The following is a 19767-nucleotide window of genomic DNA, read 5'->3' on the forward strand; positions in this document are numbered from 1 at the left end:
AAAGGAACCCTCTTACACTGTTGGTGGGAATGTAGACTAGTACAACCACTCTGGAAAAAAATTTGGAGGCTACTTAAAAAGCTGGTCATCGATCTACCATTTGATCCAGCAATACCACTCTTGGGGATATACCCAAAAGACTGTTACTCCAGAGGCACCTGCACATCCATGTTTATTGCGGCACTATTCACAATAGCCAAGTTATGGAAACAGCCAAGATGCCCCACTACTGACGAATGGATTAAGAAAATGTGGTATCTATACACAATGGAATTTTATGCAGCCATGAAGAAGAACGAAATGTTATCATTCGCTGGTAAATGGATGGAATTGGAGAACATCATTCTGAGTGAGGTTAGCCTGGCTCAAAAGACCAAAAATCGTATGTTCTCCCTCATATGTGGACATTAGATCAAGGGCAAACACAACAAGGGGATTGGACTATGAGCACATGATAAAAGCGAGAGCACACAAGGGAGGGGTGAGGATAGGTAAGACACCTAAAAAATTAGCTGGCATTTGTTGCCCTTAATGCAGAGAAACTAAAGCAGATACCTTAAAGCAACTGAGGCCAATAGGAAAAGGGGACCAGGAACTAGAGAAAAGGTTAGATCAAAAAGAATTAACCTAGAAGGTAACACCCACGCACAGGAAATCAATGTGAGTCAATGCCCTGTATAGCTATCCTTATCTCAACCAGCAAAACCCCTTGTTCCTTCCTATTATTGCTTATACTCTCTCTACAACAAAATTAGAGATAAGGACAAAATAGTTTCTGCTGGGTATTGAGGGGGGAGCGGGAGGGGGTGGAGTGGGTGGTAAGGGAGGGGGTGGAGGCAGGGGGGAGAAATAAACCAAGCCTTGTATGCACATTTGAATAATAAAAGAAAAATGAAAAAAAAAAAAAAGAAATGGTCTCTAAACTGAAGAGAACACCCACAGAGTGGGAGAAAATATTTGCCAGCTACACATCAGACAAAGGAATGATAACCAGAATATATAAGGAACTTAAAAAACTAAATTCTCCCAAAACTAATGAACCAATAAAGAAATGGGCAAGTGAACTAAACAGAACTTTCTCAAAAGAAGAAATTCAAATGGCCAAAAAACACATGAAAAAATGCTCATCATCTCTAGCAATAAAGGAAATGCAAATTAAAACCACGCTAAGATTCTACCTCACCCCTGTTAGAATAGCCATCATCAGCAACACCACCAACAGGTGTTGGCGAGGATGCGGGGAAAAAGGAACCCTCTTACACTGTTGGTGGGAATGTAGACTAGTACAACCACTCTGGAAAAAAATTTGGAGGCTACTTAAAATCTAAACATTGATCTGCCATATGATCTAGGAATACCACTCCTGGGGATATACCCAAAAGACTGTGACACAGGTTACTCCAGAGGCACCTGCACACCCATGTTTATTGCAGCACTATTCACAATAGGCAAGTTATGGAAATAGCCAAGATGCCCCAGCACTGACGAATGGATTAAGAAAATGTGGTATCTATACACAATGGAATTTTATGCAGCCATGAAGAAGAACGAAATGTTATCATTCGCTGGTAAATGGATGGAATTGGAGAACATCATTCTGAGTGAGGTTAGCCTGGCCCAAAAGACCAAAAATCGTATGTTCTCCCTCATATGTGGACATTAGATCAAGGGCAAACACAACAATGGGATTGGACTTTGATCACATGATAAAAGCGAGAGCACACAAGGGAGGGGTGAGGATAGGTAAGACACCTAAAAAAATTAGCTAACATTTGTTGCCCTTAACGCAGAGAAACTAAAGCAGACACCCTAAAAGCAACTGAGGTCAATAGGAAAAGGGGACCAGGAACTAGAGAAAAGGTTAGATCAAAAAGAATTAACCTAGAAGGTAACACACACGTACAGGAAATTAATGTGAGTCAACTCCCTGTATAGCTATCCTTATCTCAACCAGCAAAAACCCTTGTTCCTTCCTATAATTGCTTATACTCTCTCTTCAACAAAATTAGAGATAAGGGCAAAATAGTTTCTGCTGGGTATTGAGGGGTTGGGGGGGGAGGGAGGGGGCGGAGTGGGTGGTAAGAGAAGGGGTTGGTGCTGGGGGGAGAAATGACCCAAGCCTTGTATGCACATATGAATAATAAAACAATAAAAAAAATAAAAATAAGTAAAAAACAATAGAAACTCTAACATTTCTCTCATACTTCCTACTGCAGAGTTCCCTCAAGGGCTGTGGAAATCCTTCCATCCCATTTGCCTCCTTCTCTTGGTAACTTCCAACCTTCTTTCTCTAACTAAAAATTGATTTGACTTTCTACAACTTCAGGTAAACCTGGTCACTCAGTTGTTTTAGTTGAGCTCTCACATGTCATAATTATTTTGAGATTCATTCAAGTTGCTGCATGTATAAAATGGCTTATTCTATTGTGGGAAGTGTTCAGTTATTTAAATAAATATATGTTAATTTAGTTTATCTATTCGCCTGTTGATGGACATGTGAATTTTTCCACTTATTGGATATTATCAATTTTGAAAATTAATGATGTCTTTGTGAGGACATATGCTTTCATTTCTCTTAGGTAAAAAACCTAGGAGTAAAATGCTCAGTTACATGACAGGTGTGTGGCTAATGTCTTAGGAAACTGCCAAGTGTTTTCCAAAGTGTTTATCTGCTGATGAACAGTATTTGATAGTTCCAGTTAATTCACTATTGCCAATAATTGGTATGGTTAATGTTTTAAATTTTAGCCATTCTCCTAGGTATATATTGTCACTCATTGTGGTTTTGTTTTGGTTAATACAGCCAACTTTCAAATACTCCTGATTCAGACCTTCCATTCAAGGCTGGTTGGTTCATCCTGTGCTATCAGCATGATGAACTCATTTTCACTTCTCTCTGTGCCAATCTGAGCTGTCAACTTGGGCTATACTCTACTCTCATCCTGTATATTCTCCTCTTTAATGGAGAGATCTGCAAAGGTTTTTGCTTAAGCAAATTTTATCAGCCAAAGAAAGAGCACATGCCATTCAAAAATAAAACTCAAATATCATATATTATGTAAATTATATACATAAGTAAAAGTTTAAATAAATGTGATGTAGTTGAGAAAAGCACTTCAAATGCTTTCCTAGTCATGATGACTTAATATGATCATTAACGATCACCAAAAAGGACAAAATAAAGCCCCAGTTTCTGGTAATAAGAGAGTGCAATAGCTATATGTCAACTAGTCTTGATACTTTCTGGATTTGTTTTTGTTTTTGCCCATGTTTGTCAGTTGTGGTTAGGATGACAACATTTCTCCCTTTTAATTCTGCTTGCAAAAAGCTTGTGTGTGTGTCTTGGGGGAGAGAAAAGGAGGTTGTAGACTCTGCCATCTTGTCTGCTGGAGTTGGTTGGCCTTATCGTCACTCAGTATTTCTGTGCAGGACATTTTTGAAGTTATTTGTCTAAATGTGAAGGTTATTTTAGATAAAACTATATAATATAAACCATAAATCCACTCATATGACCATATAAAAACTAAATGCATCCAAAGCACAGAAAGTAAATTGGAACGTTCTTCTTTCTACCTTGCGTCTTTACATAGCAGGGAAAAAAGAACATGACCTAAGAAGGACCAGAAGAGGGTGCCAGAGTCTACACTATATGAAACACTGTTCCACTAATACTTTAACCAATGTGCTATTTTTATGGTTTTGAATGTGGTGAATGATCTCTAAGAGTCTGAGAAGAATGCACATTCTGCTGTTGTTGAATGACATAGTCAACACTTGCTGATTGATACCCAGTTGACTGACGGTTCTGTTGAGTTCAACTAAGTCCTTACTGATTTTCTACCTGTGTCCATTTCTGGTAGAGAGGTGTTGAAATCTTCAACTGTAATAATGGACTCATTTATTTCTGCTTACATTTTTGTCAGTTTGGCCTCACTATGCCATTTTGATAGTCTGTCATTAGACACATACATATTAAAGTGTCAGGTCTTCTTGGAGGAATGACCCCTTTATCCCTGATCATTTTCCTTTGTCTGAAGTCTGTTTCATCTGAAATTAATATAGTGAGTATCCTATAATAATAAAATAATTCTGATTCCTCTGGTATTTTATACAAAAATAATCCTCCCCATGAAATATTGTGTTCACCTGTTTTTTGATTCACTCTATATGCTCTACTAAAGCCATGCTACTTCCACTTAGCCTCCCCTAAATATTCTCTTGTTAGTTTAGCTATCCTGTGGCTTTTAGGCTCTTTTATGTTTTCTCTTAGTCATGGTTTCTCAGATCTACAAGAGGGTTGTCAGGTTGCAAAATATCATCACTGTACTACCTACATCATGGTGATTTTCGCAATAGGCTCTCAAATAGCAGGATGTCAATTATGTTCATTTTATGCACACGGACACTGAACATCAGGGTTATTAACTCACTTGTTGGGCCCAAAGCCCCCACTTAGTAAGTAGCAGATGCTGAAAACCAGAACAAATTTCCATAAGCAAACATGGAGGAAGCAGATCTCTCTTTTAAATTCCAGAGGGCTGTGCACAGTGGTGGCATTCCATCAGCATTCTCTTCATTTAAATTACTCAGGTGACTGAATTACTAGATAGTTTAGTTTAGTCTGTGTCATACTTGAGGTTATTATGAAACCTCAGCAAATTTTTTTTGCAATTAATAGTGTCTAGGATTGTTTATAATAGTAACTTAATAAACATGGACAAACTATTACAATATTCCAATAAGAAGGGGGCAGATAAATACAAGGACCACAATTCCTAAGTATTCACAACAGATTCCTTAACTTACTTGGTATACTTCTAAAAATAAAATTTGAAGTTTTATCACACCTCTTCACCTGATGGGTTACTTTCTGATGCTTAGGGAGGTAAAATATTAATACCAACTTTTGTGGAAGTTTGGTTTTCTTTTTTCCTTGCTCTCTTAGAAGAAACAAACAATGAATGCAAAATGTCTAGTGGTGGAAAACAGCAAACCCCGAGTTGTCAGGAAGAGGCTGGACAAAAACATCTAAGACTGTCACTTCAACTGGCTTGTTGGCAATGAGTAAGCAACAGAGAAGACTTCTGGGAAGGCCAAAAAATAGACAGAAGGGTTCTAGTTGGAGATGTTTATGAACTTGAAGTTAGGAGGAAGGAAGAGAAGGTGTGGCCTCAGAATCTCCATAATAGGTAGAATAGGCTTTGTTTTGTGCTAAACACATCATGAAACTGCTATGCAAACCTACTTCCTTTTACCTACCTGGTACTAGCTCCATTGTCCGCTCTGGGGGTCCCTGTTCTTCTAACCCTCAAGTGCCTGGCACAGGAGAATCTTTCTTAAAGTAGGAGCTCAAGTAAATGCTGTTGATGGTGGTGCGGATTTGGGGTGTAGCAGGAGGATAAATATACAGTCCAAAGTAAGGCAGTTTTCAGGTGATAACTGCACCCCTCGGACTGTTTGTCTAAACACCCTTGAGGGCCAAGTGCAGAGGTAATGGTTGGGGATAGAAATGAATTAAGTGACAGGCATTGTGTTCGATCCTTGACTCATTTTGTGCCATTTAAAACGTTAGCTACACCATGATGGAGAGATACGATGTACCCGTTTACCAGCTGAGGAAACAGACTCAAGACAGGTATATTCTCTTTCCTCACAATTAAATTTCTCGAATTAGAACCCAGGTTTGTCGAATTTCCAAACCGCCTTTCTTTCACTGTGACCAGTGCCACACTGTACCAGTCCACACTGGGAATGCACAAAAGCAAGGGATGGGCTGAGCGCTGGAACCCTCCTCTGCGGTGCGTGCAACACAAGCCCCTGGGAATGGAGACTTCCCTCCTACCCAGAGGCAAGGAGGGCCTTGGGCACACAGAGGGATCCCAGATGCGTCCAACCACCTACTGCACTCAGCTCACCACCGCGATGCCTTCAGACCCGGCGCCCAGCGCCGGGGACCACGCGTCCCCTGCAGCCCCGCAGCTGCCTCGCCCACCCACGCGCCAGCCCCGCGTCTCACCCCAGGCCGCAGGCAGCGCGAGCAGCACCAGGACCGCCAGCAGGGCTCCTCCGCAGCAGGGGACGAGAAGGCGCTCAGAGCACCTCGGAGAAGAGGTCCCCATCCTCCCTAAGCAGATCTAGAAAACAGGTGCATTGTCAAAGGGAATTGAAGTAAGAGAAACCGCAGCGGAAAGACCAATGGCTAGGCTCTGTGCCCAGCGTCCTGGGAGGGTGGCGGTTCCGGGACAAAAAGCTTCTGACCACAGCTTCCCCTTACTGGGCGAGGTCCTGTTTACTCTTCATCTGCATCGCTTCTAACGAGTTTCACTACCAGAGATCACCTTAGGGACTCAGGTGCTGAATCAAAATCCGGCAAGGATTCAGCTCCCTGATATACTCCACGTGTGAGGATCTTCGGTTCCAAACAAAGGCGGGCATTACTACAGCTGGGGTTGCATGCACCCCTGCACGACTTTTCCCCTGGCAAGAATCCGCGTGGGTAGATCAGCTATGTTCACTCACTGTTGAAAAGGCAATTGCAGATCATGTGTAGTGTACAGAGAATATGAGGAACCGACTTCTTTATGGTGAATTCACACGTACCATGCCATTGAAAGACTTTTAAAAAGGGAATGGCTTAATTACTTTACATTTTACAAATACGATATTGTGAATAGGATGGAGCCTAGATTAGAATAGGGCGATAGTGGATGGGGAGACCAGTAAGGAGGCGTGGTCCTGATCTGAGTGACATTTGATGAAGACTGTGATTGGGTTGTTATGTAAAAAAATTAAGGAGACACTGGAGATAGAGTGAACAGGATTTGCTCATGCATTGGATTTTGGTTACTTCCTTTCTTAAAGTTGATGATGAGAAGAGGAAAAAATTAAGGAGACACTGGAGATGGAGTGAACAGGATTTGCTCATGCATTGGATTTTCGTTACTTCCTTTCTTAAAGTTGATGATGAGAAGAGGAAAGGAATCTAGAGTTAGTTGACAAGATTAGAAATGAATGGTGGTGCCACTTATATGAGAAGGGACAAATTTAGGACAGGAGATTAAGAATTCAAGGATGAGAGGAATGGGTTGTGTGGTAGATTGTATGATATTCACTTCTGCAAAGATGTCTGCATCCCAATCCCCAGAGCATGTGTTACTTTATGTGGCAAAAGGGACTTTGCAAATGTGATGACATCAAAGATATTGAGATGGGGAGGTTGTCCTGGATTTTCCAGGTGGACTTGAGGTAATCATAAAAGGAAGGTGGTAGATAGGGGTGGGAGGAGACTATGATGAAAGGAGAGCTCAGTGTTGCTGCCATGAGCCAAGAAATGCCAGCTGCCTCTAGAAGCTGGAAGTGATAAGAAACAGACTCTCCCCTGGGACTTTTGGAAGGAACCAATCCTACCAATACCTTGGTTTTAGCCCTGGAAGACTCAATTTGGACTTCTGACCTCCACAATTGTAAAAGAATCAATTTGTGTTGTTGTAAGCCACAGGAAATTAATGAGAGAGGAGGGGTAGTTTCATCGAGGAAGAGCATCAAAGGCATTTTGTTGTTGTGCTTGTTATTTTACAGTAGGAAGGAGTTAGGAATAGGACAGATGGGGTTCATTGGAGGCCAGGAGCAGTGGGAATGTTTAGGAACTATTTGGGGATATGGGTAATTTGTTGATTATGAGACTGAACTAGAAATGTACAAGAAGACCTTTTTAAAAACCATTTTTATTAACATATATTGTACAGGGAGTTTCACTGTGACATCTACATATGTGCTTACAATGTATAAAAGAGGATGTTTGAACAAGGGATTGGATGGGAGATGGTCAAAATCATAGGAATTGATGAAATAGTCAAGGGAGAACATAATGGAGTAAACAAAAGGAAGATCACTATGGAAACAAAGAAACCACATCCATGCAGGATTCCTAAGATCTTTGTATATCATGCATATCTCTGCCTGGCTGGTCAAGCTTATAGCTCTCCTCTTATAACAAATTTTATTAATATTTTTATTAGAGTGTATTGATTGTACAAAGCTGTTTGATTGTGATAGTTCCATATGTATATATTAGGTACTTTGATCATACTCACCCCTTATTCTTTCTTAGAATTTTTTTTATTGTTTTATTATTCATATGTGCATACAAGGCTTGGGTCATTTCTCCCCCCTGCCCCCACCCCCTCCCTTACCACCCACTCCGCCTCCTTCCTCTCCCCCCCAACCCCTCAATACCCAGCAGAAACTATTTTGCCCTTATCTCTAATTTTGTTGTAGAGAGAGTATAAGCAATAATAGGAAGGAACAAGGGTTTTTGCTGGTTGAGATAAGGATAGCTATAAAGGGAGTTGACTCACATTGATTTCCTGTGTGTGTGTTACCTTCTAGGTTAATTCTTTTTGATCTAACCTTTTCTCTAGTTCCTGGTCCCCTTTTCCTATTGGCCTCAGTTGCTTTTAAGGTATCTGCTTTAGTTTTTCTGCGTTAAGGGCAACAAATGCTAGCTAATTCTTTAGGTGTCTCACCTATCCTCACCCCTCCCTTGTGTGCTCTCGCTTTTAACTTGTGCTCAAAGTCCAATCCCCTTGTTGTGTTTGCCCTTGATCTAATGTCCACATATGAGGGAGAACATACGATTTTTGGTCTTTTGGGCCAGGCTAACCTCACTCAGAATGATGTTCTCCAATTCCATCCATTTACCAGCGAATGATAACATTTCGTTCTTCTTCATGGCTGCATAAAATTCCATTGTGTATAGATACCACATTTTCTTAATCCATTCGTCAGTGCTGGGGCATCTTGGCTGTTTCCATAACTTGGCTATTGTGAATAGTGCCGCAATAAACATGGGTGTGCAGGTGCCTCTGGAGTAACCTGTGTCACAGTCTTTTGGGTATATCCCCAGGAGTGGTATTCCTAGATCATATGGCAGATCAATGTTTAGATTTTAAGTAGCCTCCAAATTTTTTTCCAGAGTGGTTGTACTAGTCTACATTCCCACCAACAGTGTAAGAGGGTTCCTTTTTCCCCGCATCCTCGCCAACACCTGTTGGTGGTGTTGCTGATGATGGCTATTCTAACAGGGGTGAGGTGGAATCTTAGCGTGGTTTTAATTTGCATTTCCTTTATTGCTAGAGATGATGAGCATTTTTTCATGTGTTTTTTGGCCATTTGAATTTCTTCTTTTGAGAAAGTTCTGTTTAGTTCACTTGCCCATTTCTTTATTGGTTCATTAGTTTCGGGAGAATTTAGTTTTTTAAGTTCCTTATATATTCTGGTTATCATTCCTTTGTCTGATGTGTAGCTGGCAAATATTTTCTCCCACTCTGTGGGTGTTCTCTTCAGTTTAGAGACCATTTCTTTTGATGAACAGAAGCTTTTTAGCTTTATGAGGTCCCATTTATTTATGCTATCTCTTAGTTGCTGCACTGCTGGGGTTTCATTGAGAAAGTTCTTACCTATACCTACTAACTCCAGAGTATTTCCTACTCTTTCCTGTATCAACTTTAGAGTTTGTGGTCTGATATTAAGATCCTTGATCCATTTTGAGTTAATGTTGGTATCTTTCTCAGAATTTTTAATATATAGAACAAAGCCCATAGAATTACAGAGAAAAGTAGTGCTAGTCAAGGAGGTCTGTGACAGTTAAAACAAAAATCCTGGATTTACACATTGATTAAAATAGGAGTCAATTGTTTCTAACACTGGAGTTGGAATGAGTTGCATGGAGCTGGAAGTAATTGCAAATATCAAATGCTATACAGATGGGAGTAGATGAGGGTTGAAGAGATATTATAGCAGATATTTCAGTAAGTGTGTCATCTCTCTTCTCTTCTATGCATATGTGTGACCCGTGATGGAATAAAGATGCTCCAGGTAGCAGCTTCACTAATGGATACCTGTGTTAACATGGTCCAGCAAACCTATATCACTAGGATGTATAGCCTTAGCCCACACAAACCTTCCAGAATGCTGCCTTACTTCATCTGTTCCTCTCTTTCAAGTCTCAGCTCCTCCCCTCACTAGCTGAGAAAGGGCAGGGTTGCTAAGGCTCAGTATGTACCGTACTTTTCCATTGGGTTCTCTCCCAAGACTGTATTCTAAGGAACATCTGTTTCATCATATCACTTCTCACACTTCTTTTTTAATGCATCTAATGCCTTTCTTTGACGGACCTGATATTCTTTCACGTTGTGCTCAAAAGAGTTATGGAAGAAGGCAGATTGTAGTAGGATGTTGGAAAGGGAATTGGAGAAGGGTCAATTCCCTAGGCTTACATCACATGCTCTCAGAACAGGCCACTCATTTGCACTTTGTTTTGCAGTCATCTCCTAGCACCTGCTTTCTCCCCTCAAGCCTTGAAGCTCCTGGCTCACATCCACCTTCACTGCTGCTCTTATCCTGGTTCTCAGTGACTTCAATACTTACAGCAATGAGTATTGCTTGCTATTTCTTTTTCTTTCTTTCTTTCTCTCTCTCTTTCTGGAGAGACAGTTTTGAACTCAGGGCTTTGTGCTTGCTAAGCAGGCACTCTATCACTTAAGCCACATCTCCAGTCCACTTTGCTCTGGTTACTAGAGATGGAGTCTTGCAAACTATTTGCCTGTGCTGGCTTTGGACCAAAATCTTCCTAATCTTAGCCTCCCAAGTAGCTAGAATTACAGCTTTGTAGTGCCTTGACTCCCCTCTGCCAACAATCTTGTCCTCCATTATATTCTGGCACTAATACTCATGTCCATACCCAGGAACCTGTCTCCATAACTGCAGTCTCTCCATAGTTTCAACTATCCTGCTTCTCCAATTACCAATCCTACCCTTTTAGTTCACGCCTATTATCCACCTCCCACAATCTTTGTATTTCTTACTATCTGTACTGATGACTAGTCTCACTTTAATGACATCTCATTTCAAATGGCCCATTATAATTCTGCCTGGTATTGCCATTTACCTCCCATTCTAAGTAATAATTTCATGGGCTTTTTATTTTGACATTGAATGCTGATACCTCCTCCATCATTCTTAACCTCTAGTTATAGCTTTGCTTCTTGTTATCACTGAGAAAATAGAAGTGGTCAAAGAGAATTTCCAAATTTACCTGAATTTGTCCTAAAATGCCTCCTTATGTCCTGTTAGTGCATTTATACTGTTCACTTCCTTATATGAGGATAACCTCTCCACTCATGTACTAGATTCAATATGCTCTTACTTGCTCAAAGACATCACTTCAGGAATTCTCTCTCTCCTTAACATCATCATCTCTCCTTTTCACATCCACATGATAACAGGTTATTCTACAAATATGTCAAGTGTATCTCCTTTTCAGCATTTTCCATTCAGTGGTCCTTTTGCTTGGAACACTCTTTGCCCAGAAATCTGTCTTCTACCTCCTTGAGTTCTTTTTCTCAACTGTGATCTTAGTAATAGAGCATTCCTTGGCCACTATTTAGAGTTGTACATCCATTCCAAACATTTTCTCTTCTTTTATTGCTTATATAATTTTTTAAATTGTGATTTTTATTTTATTTCCACCTGGCCATTTTCTTATTTCTGGCACTCCTTCAAGAATAAAAGTTACTATATCAGTTTATCCCTGCTATATCCCATGATACAGTGATTAGGTCACAGAAGGATTTCTGTATAGAACAAATGAGTGAAATGGTTGAGAAAGTTAAGGTTAACTACTCTTTCAGAAAACCTGGTGGTAAAGAGAAAAGGGAGAGAGAGAGTGCAAAAAAGAGAAACGTGGACAGTTTGGGGAAGATTTATGTTCAAATTGAAGGTATAGTGGATATCTGTTGCTTTGAATGGATCTGTTCCTTTGCAATTTGTCCCCAGATTTGTCCATTGGTAAATCCATCATTTCCTCTGGTTCCATGTGGTTCAGGTAGATGGTGTGTTCTCACCCTCAATACGTTTGAAGTTTTGTACCAGATAATTCTTTTCTGTAGGATGTCTGTAGTATCCCCCTTCTCCAGATACTGCCAAATGTCCCATGGGGGACAAAATCACCCTATGTGAGAACCCCTAAGATAGAGCAATCCTATCCAAAGCTGTGCAAGCAAGCCAGGCCTTGACATCTATTTATTTCACTGTCCTGGCCCTACTAATTGGTTCATTTGGAGGCATTTGGATAAATAAGAGCAATTGAGTGGACTTTTAAAGGAGTTGTTGACAAGAGAAACTCTTTACTGGAATGCTAAGCTAATGTGATGTGGGTTTGGCATCATCAGCAAATATTTTCCCAGTATTTTTGGGAGTGTCTGCCAAAGAATGAAGCGAGCAAGGGAAAGCAGAATGAGAGATAGAATATATTCCAGAGGATATTATATGAATATTTAATTCCTATTTTTGCACAGGAATGGGGATTTTTTGTTTAATGAATACAGTTACAGATTTTCAAAGAAATACATGTTCTTCAGATCTGTTACACAACAATGTAAATATATTTAACCCTAGTGAATTATACACTTAAAATGGTTAAGATGGTAAATTTCATGTTATGTGTACAGTTTTTTTAACACAATTTTAAAAACAAACAAAAAAAGGTGGTGAGCAGGACACCTAATCTAGGGGAAGATGAGGAGAGGAAATTTGTGGTTACCAGTGAGAAAGGTGTTGTTTTCTCAATAGATTAATGCTTAATCAAAGAAGGTCAGCAGCTATATCTAGAGTGGTGGAAGAGGATGGGTGGGTTGAAGGAAGTGTTGGTTGGACAATATGAAGAACATTTTTGGGCAAGAGAATTGAATTTGCAGATTGGAGTTGGCTAAAATGATTAACTGATAGGGTCCATAATGATTAACTGTTAAATCATGAACTCTAAAGACCCTAGGACCATATCTGCTTTCAAAAGTTCACTAGCTCCAGAAAGATTAAAAAAGAAAAGCCAAAAAATATTTTAAACAAGTGCAATTTATTTGAATGGTTAATACATATATTCCTAACTCACATTTTATAAGCAACCAAAGCTTATGAAACCCGTTAAGGAAATATCCAAAGCTTGATTTGTATACCAAATCTTCAGAATTAAAACTTGACTCCTATAACTTCAAAAAAACTTGTGCAAATTGGAATTACTGAGTGATTATGGAAAGGCAAAGGATATACAGTATTATGAAAAAAACTCAAACCAAATGAGAATGCTTAACCATATCAGAGAAGGAAGTGACTATTAAAATAAAGCCAGTGTTCCTAATAAGGTGTGAGATCATCATAACCACAGAAATGGTTCCCATTTGCTTCAAATAATTAAAATCACATTATAACCCAAAGCACATGGTAACACTAAGTATGCTGTTTACAAAAAGATGGGACTAGATGTGAGTACAGCTCCTTTTAGTACCTTCCTTAAAAAAGTGACACATTCAGAGTCACATATTTTTTTTATAGCCCCAGTCTGGTTTCAGGTAGATCACAAGCAAGGCTTCAGAAAGTCCTTGGACCACACTCAGCAATAAATCTGGGCTCTGTCTTTAACATCAAGCAAACTTTCTTTTTTCTGCTTGAGAATAGGTGCATATAGGAAGTTAGTAGCTTATGAAATCATTTCCCTGATGTTGAGGCCACACAGAGACTTGCTGATATTCAAGTAGTTTCTTGAATCAGTGTTCAGTTGGACTCCCAACCATGAGGCACACTGAAATAGATCATTCCCTTTCAGGCAGTAGTACAAGTCAAAGTTTAAATAATGAGAGCATTCACATTCATCCTACATGCCAATTACAGCCTTATAAAGCTTATTGGAAGATATCATTCTATGAAGAAGTACTTCTTCAGATAACATGACCTTGAGCAAATAATAACTCTATTTATATACATGATAAACATGGATGACACTAAATGAGGGAGAAATAGAAGCAACATTCTTAGTCTCACTTAGTCAAAAGATATTTATGTAACAGCTTTACTCTGGGCCCCCACTAGTGGCATTTAGGGATTCCCTTGTCCCATTCTTTTCTTCTCTTTTCTACAACTTCCCAGCAGCAAGTAGCTTTCTTACTCAACTGCCACAGTAGCTTTCACTTCTTATGGTATTTATTCTTCCAGTGTAGTATGGCAAGTCTTATTTGTCCAAGAGAGAAGAGGTAAGTTGTATAGCCTCCTCTTTCTATACAGTCAATGTAAGAACACAACCTGTGGTAAGTACCAGGAGGCCTTGAGCTTAAACTCTTGATCTTGACCAAGAAAATCTTTCAGCCTTAGTTTTCTTATCTTTTGGATATTATTTAATCTTGGTGTTCTCTGGAGATAAGACCATCTTTGTAAGTGGTAGTGAGAGTTGAATGAGTTGAGGCAGAAGAGCCTTATCATAATGCCAGGGCATTACTCTCACTCTCATTTCTCATTTTCATTTATTTTTTTCCTGAGAACTTCAGGTAGATGTTCATGGTGACTGTCTACCTTTTTGTACTTTCTGTTATTCAGTCTTCAGCTCCTAGTTCACTGTTTGTTGCCTTCTCTTAATCTCAAACATCTTTCCCAGCCTCATTCTCAACTTTCTACTCAACTGAGGAAACAGACCATCAGAAGAGAACTTCAAGTGCACTTACCAGCACACCTGACCCTCGTATCTTCCCCTGCACTTGTATGTTCTGCTATCTCTTCTGTGACTAAACCTTCACCCATCTCAGGGAAGCTCCTTTGCTCAAGCAGCAGGTCCTGGTCCTTCCAGTATGCCCAGCTTTTGCTTCAGCAGTCCTTCCATCATTCCTACCATCACTCTTTCCCTTTCTACCAGATCATTCTCATTGCATATAGGAGTTGCAGCATAGCTGTTATTTATCCTTTCTTCAAATGTCTTTCCCTTGACTTCTTTTAACTCTTACTTTTAACTCTTGCTGTCCCAATATTTATCTGGTCCTCTTGTCAGGAAAACTGGAGAGAGCTGTCTATAGTTGATATCTGCAATTTCTGTCCTTTCACTTTCTCCTAAGCTCATTCTATCTCCTTTCTTTCCATAAAAACTTTCCTTGTCAAGTTCACCAATAGTTTTTTTGCTGCCAAATCCAATGGTCAGTTTTCACTACTCATCTTTTTGACTTTTCAATAGCTTTTGACAAAGTTGGTCATTCCATGCTCCCAAAACTTCTCTCTGTACCTGACTTCTAGCACACTATACTCTGGTGCTTTTCTCCACATTCAAGGCCGCTTCTTCAACCCTTTATTAGTCCCTTCTCAGTCTATGACTCCTAATGTTGGAGGATCCCTGGCCTCTTTCATCCCCTTGATGATCTCATTCAGTCTTATGGTTATGTATATCCATACACTCACAAGGTCCAAATTGTATGTCTAGCCTGCACCTATTGCTTAAAATACACATATATCACTTGCACTCTTGACACTTCTATTTAGATGTCTAACACTTAACATCTCCCAAATGGATCTACTGATTCTTCTCCCCAGTTGTACTCATCTTATTTTTACACATCTTAAAGGCAACTCTATCTTTCCAGTTCTTAGGTCAAAAACATTGGCATGGTCATTGATGGCTATCTATCTCCCTTATATTCTGATACAAACTATCAGCAAATCCTATTACTATCTGAGCAATGCATGAAGAACCTGACCTATTCTCTCTAGCCTGTTCTCTCTCCCCCTTGTCTCTTATTTCTCTTCATAAGAATTACTGTTTTCTTATTTCTTTTATTCTTAAATCACTTCACTATTTAGTGAGTGGTAGCCACTCACAATTTCTTGCCTGCATTATTGCAATGGCCTTCTCATTGGTTTCCCATCTTCCACCCTTGACATCTTTTCTTCTCTTCTTAACACAAAAATTAAAGTGATTGTGTATCACCTCTGCTTAAAACTCCAGTGGATATATATAATCACCCTTTGCCCTTGTCTCTCTGATCTCATTTCTATCACTCTCCTCCTGGTCAGTCCAATGCTAGGCCACAATGGCACCTTGCTATGCCTCCAAGCCAGTAGGCACACAGTGCATTCTGGCCCTTGCACTTGCTATTTTTCTTCCCAGAGGCTCTTCCTCTACGTAGTCACATGACTTGCTCTTTACTTTTCTCTAATCTTTGCACAAAGGTCATATTTTTGGTGAGCAGTTCCCTTGCAACCACACTGTTCTCTATCCCCCTTGCCTGCTAATTTCTCTTCATAATACTTACTGTTTTCTTATTTATTTTGTTCTTAAATCATTTCACTATTTAGTTAACTATTTATTGAATGGGGCAGATAGGTTTAAATAATCTAGGAACTTAATGTTAGCAATATGAAGTAAGAAACTTAACAATGTCATGCATGATTATGAGATAGAACCATATATACTTAGTACTATGCTTATTGATAAAACTTTAAGGAAATCTTGACATATACATTAGCAAAATATTTCAGTTTTATTAGATACCAATTTGTCTTCTGATCAGCTTGCTGGGTTGTATGGATCAATAGAATATACTCCTCGTGTTTCTAAATGAATAGCTCCTTCTTTAGGCCTTGTGTTTGTATAATAATTGCTAAATAGAAGAAATAAGAAAAAAGCATGACTTTTTGATTACTGACCATGATTGCTATAAAGATATGTCCATTGCTTGCTTTCCATCATTCTAACACAATGAGAACATTTCATAAATGATTTCATTTCATTGTCTTAAATAGCCTATGAAGTAAATACTAGAACTCTAGTTTTTAGAAAGGTACATAAAAACTGTCCAAGTCAGAAGCTGACACTAGATATCTTTATCCTAGGTCCAGAACTCCTAATAACTAATAACTATGACTTTTAATTTTAGCATATAATCCTAATGTTCCCCTTTGGAACACAAATTTCCATTCCAAACTCAAAAGGACATTTTCATATTTAATGTATACTAAAAATCCTTAAATACTCATATAGCACTAAAAACTTTAAGCAATTTAAGGACAATGTTTTTATTTTGATTCCTTGAAAACACACACTCCTTCTCTCTCTCTCTCTCTCTCTCTCTCTCTCTCTCTCTCTCTCTCTCTCCTCTCTCTCTCCCTCTCTCTCCCTCTGGTGCTGGAGATTGAATACAAGTCTTCACTTACACGGGGCAAGTGCTCTATCACTAAACTACACCCATAGTCCCATAGTTTTAGGCCAAGGTCAGATTTAGGCTTTATTAAAAATATCTTAGATGACTAGAGAAGAATAGCAAAAACTTTTAAAATGTTTGAGTGGTTTTTTTTAAATGTCTGATTTTATTACTAGATATTCTTTTTAAATGATTTATTACTCCTTTACAAAAAGTATTCAAGGCAGCTCAAATGTCTATGTCAGTTATTGGAAAATAAATTGAAAAAAGTTAGAAAATAGAAACAAAGCAAGTGAGTGACACTTAGGAATCTACTTTAACATATACGTTTAGTTCACAAAAATTGAGCCACTTAAATATAGCCTATGATATAAAATGTTAATAAATGATAATAAGCAGACTGGAACATCATGAATTATTTGAATTGTAGGCATTCCCCAAGCTTGCAAGTTTTCCCACACATGCAAAGCTCTGATAGCAAACTTCGTAGCATGAAGGAAAGAGATAGAGACCACATTTTCTATTTATTTAAAATTTAATTACTCTTAGCTAAAATTAATCTTCTAACTTCCTGTGAGATAAGACATGCAAGTGACAGTCCTATTTTTTGAGACCCTTTCTCTCTTGAATTCTATGAAACTGTTCTCCTCCTAGCTTTGACTATCCCTTCCTCTCCTACCCTTTAAGTCCCCTGGAGATCTGTTCTCATTTCTATTTTTACCTTTTCTGTTTCTTTTGGTGTCAAGGGTTTTGCTGTGATACAAGTGTCACCTACCTGAGTTCAGGCCCCTCTCTCAAGCCCTGCATCCTGGGTACCTCAGAGTACAGGATAGAGGGAGCTCATCATGGTTCCACACAAGCCTGCCCCGTCCTCTCCTGGTAACCACTGGAGAGGCTTATTCTACATGCCCCCTTCTTCTCGCATCCAGCAAATCACTAAGTCCTGGAAATCCTATCCTTTTAATAGTAAGGATACCTCTTATACATGTTTCATCCTCTTAATCTGTACCACTGCTGCTTTGGGTGAGAGTCCAATCCTACCCCTGCTTTTGGAAATACAAATCTGATTACCTTACTTCCCTGCCTAAGATCCTACAAGACATATTCAGCTCCTTACCACGGCATGCAAGGGTTTTGATGATTAGTTCCTCATGACCTTTCTAAATTCCCCCAATGTCTGTTAAGTGCTACATTAGTTCTATTGATGTTAAAAGCATTATGTAAAAAGCAAAACAAAACAAACAAAAAAAACAAACAAGTTCTGTGGTCCAATTATTTTGGAAAACTCTAATAAATCAAAACAGTTTTTTTTTTATTGCCAGGCTTTATTCTCATGGTCATTGTGAATCTGCATGGAAAAAAATAGTCTGTGGTATTTCCTAATTTTACTTGGCTGTAGGACACTCTTTCTCCTGAAATCATTCACAAATCCAAGGTTACATTAACCTTGGATTAATATAACTATTAATATAACTAATATTAATATATTAGTTATTAATATAACTAAGCGCATCCCAACTGTAGAATGTGATAGACCTGCCATCCTCAGGCCCTCCTAGTCCTAGAGAAAACTACTCAGCTTCAATGACATCATCATTACATGATTTCAGAGAAACCCATTCATGTCTGATCCCTTGAACTGTGAACAATAGTTCAAAAGGCTACTGGTGGCACAGGAAATTATAGATCCAGGTGAGTCTATCTACCTAATTTTCCTGGAGTTTTTTGTGACGTGTTTGGGGTGGCACAACTTGGTCTTCCCCAACTCAAAGGCGAGTCTGATCGTTTTCCCTAACATGTGCAGAGACTCAAGAACCTATCCACGCAAAACATTCCCAGACTGACTCCTGATGGTAGAGCTTTCTAAAAATATGTCCTTTGTACATACTAATATTTTATAGTTTCCACAATATTTATGTGTCAGAGGGCTCTCTGATGGCCTTCTTTTCCCTAAACCTATGTCATTCTCACCTTCCATCACTATCACATACACTATTTCCCAGTCATGTCCATTAATTGTTAATACATGATGGAAAGCCAAGCCTCTGGGTCATTATTGGAAGACCTTCCTCTCCTTGTCTACACACTTAAGGCTCATCTGAAAGAGCTCATCCACTATGGAACTTTTTCTTGATTAAAAGTGCCAAGCACTGAATATTTGATTGTGTCTCCACCAAGTATCTTATAATTCAGCATGGCAACATTAGGGTACTTGTCCAATTACAAGCTTGCCCTCCTCTATCAGACTGTAATCATGTCACAGTCCATGTCCTACTAGGCTTTGTGATTTAGTCTGAGGTGGTGTTAAGTCATACTAGGCAATGAGTAGTTACTGTATAAGCAGAGAATGAATGAGTGCGATTATTATCGATCTTCATATCACTTCTGTTTCTCTAGCATTATTGGTCAGTTTTTAAAAAAGCAGCATATGTGTGTACCAAATAGAACAACATGTAAGTGTGCATAGCAAATTGCTGCGTTCACAGCTTTTGAATTTCGTATGACTTTGAAGACACCAGGGACTAGTGCAGCAGGAGAGGCTACTCGGTTTCTTTCTAAATTATCGTGACAACCAGCATATTTACTTTTATATTTTACAAAGATTAATAATTATGAAAACATTTATAAAAACAGAAGAAATGTGATTTAAAATGTGAAAAAGAAATTTATAGTGATTTTTAAAGGGGAAAAATAACCTATATGATTAAAAATCGAAATAGATTTCTTTCCGTAGCATAAAAGAAAAACGCACAGAAAG

At 38.9% G+C, this 19767-nt stretch overlaps 2 protein-coding genes and 1 pseudogene across 11 annotated transcripts in view; all 3 read right to left on the reverse strand.

The window, feature by feature from the left end:
- The window catches only part of Cr1 (complement C3b/C4b receptor 1 (Knops blood group)), a 120193-nt gene extending 113728 nt beyond the window's left edge, over nucleotides 1-6465 (reverse strand). For 4 of the 7 annotated variants that reach the window (XM_074048437.1, XM_074048441.1, XM_074048436.1 and 1 more), the window contains exon 1: nucleotides 6017-6464. In XM_074048437.1, the coding sequence (XP_073904538.1) occupies nucleotides 6017-6119 (103 nt within the window). In that variant the 5' untranslated portion in view covers nucleotides 6120-6464. Of the gene's footprint in view, nucleotides 1-6016 lie in introns of all 7 variants that reach the window. The other 3 variants (XM_074048438.1, XM_074048442.1, XM_074048440.1) reach the window with 3 other exon arrangements.
- Nucleotides 6466-12894: 6429 nt separating this feature from the next.
- Cr2 (complement C3d receptor 2) overlaps nucleotides 12895-19767 on the reverse strand; it is a 35815-nt gene continuing 28942 nt past the window's right edge. For all 4 annotated transcript variants that reach the window (XM_074048433.1, XM_074048432.1, XM_020164096.2 and 1 more), the window contains 2 exons: nucleotides 16361-16469; nucleotides 12895-13636 (listed from right to left, as the gene is read on the reverse strand). In XM_074048433.1, the coding sequence (XP_073904534.1) occupies nucleotides 16376-16469 (94 nt within the window). In that variant the 3' untranslated portion in view covers nucleotides 12895-13636; nucleotides 16361-16375. The remainder of the gene's footprint in view (nucleotides 13637-16360; nucleotides 16470-19767) is intronic.
- Nucleotides 14065-14155, reverse strand: LOC141414508 (small nucleolar RNA SNORA51; annotated as a pseudogene).

The sequence above is a fragment of the Castor canadensis genome, chromosome 11, assembly GCF_047511655.1.
Source record: "Castor canadensis chromosome 11, mCasCan1.hap1v2, whole genome shotgun sequence".
NCBI lineage: Eukaryota > Metazoa > Chordata > Mammalia > Rodentia > Castoridae > Castor > Castor canadensis.